General features: G+C 38.5%; 1 protein-coding gene across 1 annotated transcript in view; it reads right to left on the reverse strand.

The window, feature by feature from the left end:
* Nucleotides 1-8242, reverse strand: part of cacul1 (CDK2 associated cullin domain 1) — a 61474-nt gene extending 53232 nt beyond the window's left edge. The window contains exons 1-2 of the mRNA XM_048609209.1: nucleotides 8224-8242; nucleotides 7945-8071 (exon numbers count right to left, since the gene is read on the reverse strand). Of these exons, the coding sequence (XP_048465166.1) occupies nucleotides 7945-8071; nucleotides 8224-8242 (146 nt within the window). The remainder of the gene's footprint in view (nucleotides 1-7944; nucleotides 8072-8223) is intronic.
* Between the last annotated feature and the right edge of the window lie 2378 nt (nucleotides 8243-10620).

The raw sequence follows: 10620 nt of genomic DNA on the forward strand, positions 1-10620 counted from the left end.
AGGCCCGAAACGTCAACCTTCCTGCTCCTCTGATGCTGCTTGGCCTGCTGTGTTCATCCAGCTCTACACCTTGTTAACTGCTAGACTGGGTCTGCAGCAAAATGTGAGGGAACCAACAGGAGGGAAAAACGTACTCAACCTCATCACAACCAATTTTCCAGCCGCACATGCATCTGTCCAAGACAGCATTGGTAAGAGTGACCTCCAGTGCACAATCCTTGTGGAGACAAAACTCCACCCTCAAATTGAGGATACCCTCCATTTGTGTTATGTGGCACTATCACTGTGCTAAATCAGTCAGACTTCAAACAGATCCAGCAACTCAAGACTGGCCATCCATGAAGAGCTGTGGGCTGTCAACAGCAGCAGAATTGTACTGCAGAGCCATGATCTATTTATAAATAGGAGTTCAATTACATTACATGTAGGGAATAAATTATCTCCTATTCCAGATGAACAGTTTGAGTTGAGTCCACATCTATCTCCCTGCGGCCTCTCTCAATTTAGAGACTGCCAATTTAGTCCCACAGTTACTAATCAAGAGCAGTTTAATGGTTGCAGGCCTGCATCATAAAGAATTGGACTTAAACATTCCAGGAACGTTGCATCACAACAGAGATAAAAAAAAGACAGTTGTGTCTATCCCAATGCCCTAGATCCCATAACACACCTTTACAAATCCCTAGATCCAGGTCAAAAGAAATAATGGCGTCCCTTTCTCGTTTTTTCCCCCCAAAATATATTGACACTTTATACTGTGACTCTGAAATGCAAACATATGAGAGATTCAAAGCATTATCTGGAAAAAAGACAGTAAAGTTCTTACCCACTGTAAATAAATAATACCCGAAATGTCATGATCTCAGAAAGAAACAAGTTTCTTCCTGTATGGAGGTGGGAAGCAGTCCTCTAACTAAAAACTCAAACCAATATTCTCTTAACTTTCAAAGTTAACCAAATCGCTCCGTAGAGCACTACATGTTATTAATATGCCATTGAAATAAAATGGGAGTCAATTTAAAACTTTTCAATTGGAAATTCCCTCCAAACATGAATAACAGCTCAGTCTCCACTGTTCATCATTTTATAGGTTATCTAGTTTTGAATTCAGGAATTAAAATTTTTAAAAACGTAGCTTATCTAAGGGCTAAGAAATTTCAAAGTACTGAGCTTTATTGCTCAAAAGGTAGCATTTTATATTTACGAGATAACAACTTCTTGAATGAAATAATGAACATTGCCTTTGCATTGCTTTAAAAGGTAAGTTATGTGGAAAAACAGAAGCATTTATGCTAAATTAGCTGCTTGCTTGTTACTGTTTAAAGGAAAATCCAGATAGCTCTTCAATGGCCTGAAAAATGGTTTTACCAGTTTATCAGGAGCAATAATTCATCAATATAGAGCAGTGGACAAGGGCATAAGGCTGAGCAGATCCTGGCACGGTCTGTGATTAGCCTGTCTTGTTGTCAAGTATAAAATAAAGTCTTGGAGCACTAAGTACATGTAACCCTCCAGGGGTTTGTAATTTATCTGAAGCACAAGAACTCAAGTTTGTTTGAGAAGTACAGGCTTCCAATGTAAAATACAGTTAGACAAATTTTAACCACACTATATCATTAAGCTTGTCGAGTAAAATAATTTAATAAATTTTACAGTTTTGAACATTAAAGAATTTATTCCCAGTAGCAACAACTCAACTTAACCAGAAACCTTGCACCCCTCTTCCAGAGACCTTCCTGTCCAAGTTTTGTCTATGCAACGGTTTTCTCTTCAGCAAGAGGTGAGATGATATAAATGTGACCAACTGTGATTCAAGAAACTATTGAGAATGACAGTCAGCAGTAATTGGAAAAGGACAGAAAAGCAATAGGAAATTAAAAAATATTTCCCACTGTGAATTGTTAAGGTCTGAATGCATTGCCTGAATGTATAGAGTCACAGAATCCCTACAATGCAGAAAGAGGCCATTTGGCCCATTGAATCTGTACCAATCCTCCAAAGAACACCCCCCCACCCATCCCTGTAACCCCATACTTACGATGGCTAACCCACCTATCCTGCACATCCATGGACACTACAGGGCAATTTAGTACGGCCAATCCATCCAATCTGCACATCTTTAGACCGTGGGAGGAATCCCACACAAACACAGGGAGAATGTGCAAACTCCACATCGTTGCCCAAGGCTTTAATCAAAACTGGGTCCCTGGTGCTGTGAGGCAGCAGTGTTAACTACTGAGCCACCGTCCTACCCAACGGCGGAGGCAGGCTCATCCAAGGCATTTAATTTACTTTTGAACTGTTATTTGAAAAGGAGCAATGGTTACGGGGAGAAGTCAAAAGAATGGCACAAAGTGAAATGCTCATTCAGACAGGTACAATGGGCCGAATGGCCTGCTCCTGCACTACAATAATTGTGATTCAGTGAACTGCACTAAAAAAAGGATAAAGGAGAAAGGGAAGAAACAGGCTGAAGCCACACCCAGCTAAATCTAGGCCACCAAAATGATAGCAACAAATTGAAACTAAATGGTAATTCCGCCAAAAGACAAAAAGAATGACTGGAGGAGTAGGAGTTGGCTCTCCTGAAACAAGAAATACAAGCATTTTTGCTATTATAAACATTCACTGCACAAGCATATCTTGAATACCGCATATACAATGTTCATCAGAATGAACTTCGTTTTCAGTATGAAAACTACTTTTACCATGTAAGCTACTGATTTTTTTGACAATAGAATAGAACGGTGAGCAACAACTTGTATGAAAACAGGGCTAGCTCAATCTGATCAGTCAGTAGTGCTGACAATCGAAGTATTCCACAAATTGTACATGCTGGTGCATACCAAGAACAGAGCCAGCCAAACTGGTTTTAGTCTACAGTAATGTGTCTTGGAACCCATAGCAACTCAATGCTCCAGCTTCTCAAAGGCATAAGATGAAGTTCTATAATTAAATCTAATCATTTTATTCTAACATGTTTGTTGCATATTGCATATCATGCTTCATCTCCAATATTGTGGGTTTTCACTTCATCCAATGATGGCAAAAAAATTGAGAGCTATTTAAGGCAAGGTAGCAACACTGTTACAAGTAACCACATTATGTCAGGAAGGGACAGAATGTATAAACAAAACCGGCTCATTACCAAATAACATCAGAGTAGGAAAGACAATCATAGAGTCATACAGCACAGGCACAGACACAGACACTTCGCATTCTGATCAGGTTTCCCAAAACTAAACTAAGACAGAATTAATGGCTCTTTTTCTGAATGCACACAGCACTTGTAACAAGATGGATTGATAACTGAAGTATAAATAGAAATAGACAAGTATGACATGGTTGTCATGACAGAGACATGGTAAATATATTCAAGGATGTGATAGGCTTTTTAAAACCACTAAGGGAATCGAGGTTATGGGGAAAGACAGGTAAGGAGTTGAGGATTAGGAGATCAGCCATGATCTCATTGAATGGCATAGGAGACTCAATTGGCTGAATGGCCCACTCCTGCTCCTATGCTTTATTTTCATTCTACTTTTTCTCCGATGACTAAAGTGGGACTAATGGTTTACAGGTTCTCTGTACCTGATGGCCTGCATCATCGGGTCTTAAATGAAGCCTGAGTCATACAACACGGAAACAGACCTTCAACACAACTAGTCCATACCAACCAGGTTTCCTAAACTGAATTAGTCCCATTTGCCTGTGTTTGGCCCATATCACTCTAAACCTTTTCTATCCAGGTACCTGTCCAAATGTCTTTTAAATGTTGTAATTGTACCTGCTTCTACCACTTCTTCTGGCAGCTCACTCAATATACGCACCACCCTCTGTTTGAAAAAGTTGCCCCTCAAGTCCTTTTTAAATCTTTCCCCTCTCACCTTAAACCTATGCCTCCAAGTTTTGGACTCCTGTAACCTGGGGAAAAGAGCTTGGCTTTTCACCTTTTCTATGCCCTTTATGATTTTATAAATCTCTATAAGGTCTCCCCTCAGCCTCCTAGGGAAGGGAGGGTCCAGGGTAAAAACAAGTCCTAGCCTATCCAACATCTCCATACAACTCAAATCTTCCAGTCTTGGCAAAATCCTTGTAAATCTTTTTTGCACTCTTTCCAGTTTAAACAGCCTTCCTTTAGTGACTGAAGAGATAATTCATGCCTGGGTGGTAATCTTCTAGAATTCTTTAGAAAGGTCCCCATTACTGCTCAGAATCTATGGGCTCAAATCCCACCACAGCAGTTGGTGGAACTTAGTTCAAAATGTATTAATTGAAGCTAAAAGCTAGTCACAACGTTGACAATGGAACCACCATCCATTTTTGCAAAAATACATTTGGTCCACTAATTTATTTCCTTTAGGGAAGGAAACTGGGCATGTTTAGCTGGTCTGCCAATATGTGACACCAGATCCACAGTAAATGCAAGTGACATTTAAGTACCTTGTGAAATGTCCTAGCAAACCAGTCGGTATGTTAAACTACAACATGCTTAAAGAAGGAACAAAACCACAGGCCACCCAGCACTAACCTAGGCACCAGAAAAACCAGCTCGCCCAGTATGGTCGATCCTACAAACTCTTCAGTAAGGTTTAGCTGCAGTGCTAAGTGGATGATCAATCGCAGCCTCCTCCCAAAGTCCCCAGAATAACAGAAGCCAGTCAATTCAACTTGTGATGTCAAAAAATGACTGAAGGCACTGAATACTGCAAAGGTTAAGGGCTCTGACAACATCCCAGCAACAGTATTGAAGATGTACTCCAGAATTAGCTGCACCCCTAGTCTAACTTTTCCAGTACACCTACAATACTGGCATGTACCCAGCAATGTGGACATGTCCAGGTAAGTCCTGTTCACAAAAAGGACAAATGAAAGCTTGGCAATTACTACCCCATCAGTTGATCCTCTTTCACCAGAAAAGTGATTGAAGAGGTCATCAACAGTGCTATCAAGTAGCACTTGCTCAGCAATCATCCACTCACTGACAATCAGTTTGGATTCTCATCTCCTGATGTCATTACAGCCATAGGCCAAACATAAGCAAAGAGCTGAATTTCAGAGATAAGATGAAATTGACTGCCCTTGACATCAAGGCAATATTTGACAGAATACACATCAAGGTGAGCAAAACTGGAGCCACTGGGAGCTGAGGCAGTTGGGGTCAGGAAAGTCAGAAATGTGATGGAATACTCTCTTCTTAGCTGGAAGAACGCTGCTTCAATAACACTCAAGATGCTCAACACCATCCTGGACACTTCAGCTGCCCACTTAATTTGCACCCCATTCATCATCTTGCATCAGAACCAAGGCACAGTGGCAGCAGTGCTTTCTACACATCATTGCAGCAGTGTATCAAGGTTCCATCAACAGTACCTCCTAAACCTGCAACCTCCGAAAACTAGGACAGGGCAGCAATGCATAGGGACACTGTCACCTGAAAGCTGTTCTCCAAGCCACCCACCTGACTTGGAACAATATCACTAATTTTTCATTGGTGCTATATCAAAGTCCTGGAACTCCCTCCCTAATGAGGGATACCTACGCCACATAAATTGGAGCGGCCCAAGAGCAGTTAAGGATAGACAGTAAATACTGGTCTAACCAGCAATACTCTCATTCCATAAAGAATAAATTTTTTAAAAATTTGCGTTGCAAGCAGTTCAAAGAAAGATAATATGATTTTAATTAATGCATTAAAAAACTGAGAATTTTGCTGACTGACCAATTCATTATGATATTTGAGGAAAAGAATTAACAGTACTTTTCATTTATGTTTGCTACTAGCTAACTCGCAAGCTCCATACAGATTGGCAGATATTAATTGATATTTCTTGAATACCAAACTACACGCTCAAATTGAGCCTTACAAACGCAAAATCAATTCATTCAGATGTAACTGTAACAAATTTGTGCATGAAATTGTGTGGCATCTCATGTGACAGGCATTGGCACATATAAGACCATAAGACATAGGAGCAGAAATTAGGCCATTTGGCCCACCAAGTCTGCTCCGCCATTCAATCATGGCTGATAAATTCCTCATCCCCATTCTCCTGTTTTCTCCCTGTAACCCTTGATCCCCTTGATAATCAAAAACCTCTCTCTCTCAGTCTTAAATGTACTCAATGGCCTGGCCTCCACAGCCTTCTGTGGCAGTGAATTCCATAGATTCACCACTCTCTGGCTGAAGTAATTTCTCCTTACCTCCATTCTGAAAGGTCCTCCCTTTACTCTAAGGCTGTGCCCTTGGGTCCTAGACTCTCCTACCAATGGAAGCATCTTCCCAACATCTGTTTTGTCCAGGCCATTCAGTATTCTGTAAGTTTCAATTAGATCCCCCCTCATCCTTCTAAACTCCAATGAGTATAGTCCCAGAGTCCTCAAACGTTTCTCATATGTTAAGCTTTCCATTCCTGGGACCATTCTCGTGAACGTCCTCTGAACCTGCTTCAGGCAAATCAGATATTCTATGCCATTGGTCACAATGGATCAGAAGTTGCAGAGTTTTATAGAATTTCATACGCAATTAATATGCATTTAATCAGAGCCAATAATTTGCAGTGATTCAATAAACTCATAGCAGCCGGTGGAATTTAAAGAAAATCTGGAATTAAAATCCTGCTGTATGGATTGTATGATTCTATGAAAAACCGGTTTCAGTGATCATGACCATTGCTTTCATCAATTGTCATTTTAAAAAAACCCGTTAAATTCACTACAAAAGCACATTTTCCAAGCTTACCCAGTCTGAGCCACAGGCAAGTCCAGACCCCCAGCAACATGGCTGACTTATAAATGCTCTCTGAAATGGTTCAGCAATCAATGGTTGTTCAAGGACAATTAGGGATGTGCAACAAATACTGACCTTGCAAGCAACAGCCAGATCCATGAAAGAATAAATCATTTTCAAAAAATATACAACTTTCTGGAGAATGTGCCTCTATTTTTCAATTTAAATTATATATTTCCATAAAATAGCTGCTTTGTTTATTCTTGACAATTTTAATTTAACTGCCCTCTCAATTTTATCTGTTCCTTTTCTGTAAATCCCAGGATCCAAATGAAACATTGTAGGCAAGGTATTAAAGAGGACATAGTTCCACACAAAATTTCGACTGGAGACAAGAGTTAAAAACAATGTTAAGTATTCTCCATTTATACGGCACTTTAATAAATCACTCAGGACATTCCAAAGCTTTCAGAGCAAATAAGTTAGTTTTGAAATGCTGTCATCATTATTATGCAGACAAATGGGTAAAAGTTCAAAATAAAAATGAAAAATTATTTATGTTTTTACAGTTTGAATAACTTGGTTGGTCAGCCATCACTTTGTTACAACTGATCAATCTTTGTTACTGTTCACATCAAAGTTTGGTTTGAGTTATTTTATGATAATGGCATTTCAGAACCTCAGAGACTCGTAAACAAATGTGTATGGGGTCTGAGAAACAGGCTGATAAAGAACAAATATAGGATGGGCTAACAAACAAGAATATTGCATAAATGATTATATCGAACATACAGAGGAAATGTACTGAGGGCATAGAGCAATTAATGTCAGCTTCAGTCATTGCAATGCAGGGTTAGAACTTCAACTAGCTTGGGAATCAATTCAGAATCACAAAGAACATAATTGCCAAAGGACTACATTAGAAGGTGGCACTCTAAAGGGATGGGGGTGCAAATAATTAAAGTAAATCTCAGGAGCAAGTAAGTGCAAAGACATTGTTTTCTCTGGTCATTTGGGGTTTAAATTAGTCATTTTAAAAAATATTTTCTAGTTCACATACAAGTGGGGATCTCAGACTTATTACAAATGATTCATTTTGGTCTTCATTGTAAAATTAGGCATCGCAAGCATTACTTTTACAAAGTAAGCTCATTAAATGCTGATAATTTCTTCAACCACAGTCTTATCAATGCCTAAAATTTTATTTTTCTCACCTGTATATTTGCTCATAAGATATGGGGATGCAGTCTCCAGGAGACTGTGTCAAAAGCTGATCAATGGCACTATCCAATTTTGGCCAGTAAGTACGCTGGTAGTCCTCTGTTGTTATAACGTTCATCACTAAACAGAATATCAAAAATTCAGACACAATTTAGCAAATTAAACACAGATTACAAGAAATTTAAGAGTACAAGAAATGCTTTAATAATCGTTTCCAGTTCTTTGGATGACCATTAGATAATAGGTCTCCCAATCTTAACAATCTGACTCACCGGTAGACATAAAAGTCATGAGTGAGTGGTGTGACTCCAGTAGTAGCAAAGATAATAAAGAAATATCATTATTACTACAGCACTCACAGTAATCTCTAATTCAATGTATACGGTTCTTACATGAAGCAAAATATCACTATCCTTGAAAATTAAACTTGCTGCATCAAATTTTAAGATAAGTACTGATAAGATTACACCAGATTCATTAAAAATGTTAAAATTGATTATAATCAAGAAAATAACTATAGAGTTTGTAGTGCAGCAATTTGAGATTAGCCGATTATTAATAAATAATCCTCTATACAGCTAACTCCAGTCAGAATGCTTCTCTGTAAAAAGAAAATTAAAACTCCAATTCTTTCTAACAAACTTTCTCATTTCACAAAAAAGTACATTTAAATGTTTAAATCTTACTACCTATGTTGATGACCAAGAAGTGATCTCGAGCACAGGACGTACCCTCAAATCAATGATTTACTGCTTAAAATGGGAGGTGCATACAAATAAACCTAAAGCTAGTTATCACTTCTTGTGCTAATTATCGAATGTCTTATTTGTAAAACATGGACAATTTCATACCATCTACCCTCTATTGCTCAATCTGCAAATAAACACTAAATTATAGGTATTATTAAAAAGGCTCAGAATAGGAAAAAACGTTGTAAAGTAAACATGACGGAGCCTTCAGTTCCATCCTGAATACAACGAATCATAGAATGGTGAGAACACAAAAGGCGGCCATTCGGCAAGTCGAGTCTGTGTCAATGCTCTATGAAAGAAATTTAGCTGGCACCACTTCCCTAATCTTTCCCATGGCCCTGCAGTTTCTTTTCCTTCTAGTGTTGTTCCCTTTTGAAAACCATGATTGAATCTGCTTCCACCGTTTTCAAGCAGTGAATTAATAAGAGCTTTTCCTCGAGCTGTCAAATTCTTTTGCCAAACCCCTTAAATCTGAGCTCTTAGCTTCTTTTCCCCTCTGTCAACAGGAATAATTTCTCCATTTCTACTCTGCCTACACTCTCAACTGATTTTAAATATCTCTTACCAAATCTGCTCTTAACATTCTCTTCCCTTAGACCAACAAATTTGAATCCATCATCCTGGGAATAATTTTCATAAATCTTCACCCTCTTTTAAATCCTTTACATCAGTCCTAAACTGCAGTATTCAGAATTGGATGCAGAATTGGGTCATCAGGAGTCTCCAGATTTTAGTGTCATTCATTTGGTACCACAGTACCTGGTTACAAAGTACAATTTTTATTTCAGTTTAAATTTGCTATCACATTAGGTTTATGTTAGACACAAGCACATTGGGGTTGACAAACAGGTCACGTCCTGCCTAAGGCCTTATCCCATAAAATTCCCAGTCAAATAATCAGGAGACAAATGTTAACAATAGAGTTTAGACTGTGAATTTATGAACTCATTGTACAAAAATCCCTGACTCAATATGCGTTAACAACTGTTCAGTGACACGCCTAATTGTGTATGTGGCACACGGCATCAAGTTTGATTCTTTCCTCATTCGATGTTCAGTCATGCCCACTTCCACAAGAGTTAGTAATAAACAATCCTGGCTCAAAGACACTGAAGCCAAGTATAGCATTCACAACTTCAACCGAATTCAGTAAACAAATACAAAATTGAGACAATCCTTGTCGGCTTCACTTAGTATCATACTACATGGTAAATTTACAGTCATTGATACTGAAGGAGTTTAGTTTACTGCTCATATGTCAAGTATACGCCACCACATTTCAGTTACACATATAATTATACGAACGTAACAATTCAAGCTAATTCAGGCATTGTCACACCATGGTGTACTAAAGGTAATTTGTACAAAGATGTTAAATTACTCCAAATTCCACAGTTACAGGCTACAGCAGTTCTTACCTCTAGCGGATAGAATTGGTATAACTCAAAGCAGGAAAGAATAAACTCTGGACCAAATTATTTTCTTCAGCAGATCTAAAATACTGGATAAATTCCATACCCAGTGCAGTTCTATAGGTTGGCCTACAAATCACAATTTTCAGCAGCTATCATGTGACTTCAAATTCAGAGCTACAAAACACAGCAGGCCATTTTGTTTTATCACCCGTGATGCCTCTTCAATTGCTTTTTAAAACTTGTTATATTTCCCTTCTTTTTACCCTATTTACCAGTGCTATTGCATTTGCTTCTATCGGCCTTTTGACAATGCATTCCAGGCCACTTCAACTCTCTGCCTAAAACAATACTTCCTCAGCTCTATGTTGTTTATTTTTTTTAATCAAATATCTTAAATTTGTATCATCTGCTAGTGAAAAACAATATTTACCCTATCAAGACACCTTAAGACACCTCTATCAAACATAGAACACAGAATAGTACAGCACAAGAATAGGCCTTT

Source organism: Rhincodon typus, chromosome 20 (assembly GCF_021869965.1).
Source record: "Rhincodon typus isolate 14 chromosome 20, sRhiTyp1.1, whole genome shotgun sequence".
Lineage (NCBI taxonomy): Eukaryota > Metazoa > Chordata > Chondrichthyes > Orectolobiformes > Rhincodontidae > Rhincodon > Rhincodon typus.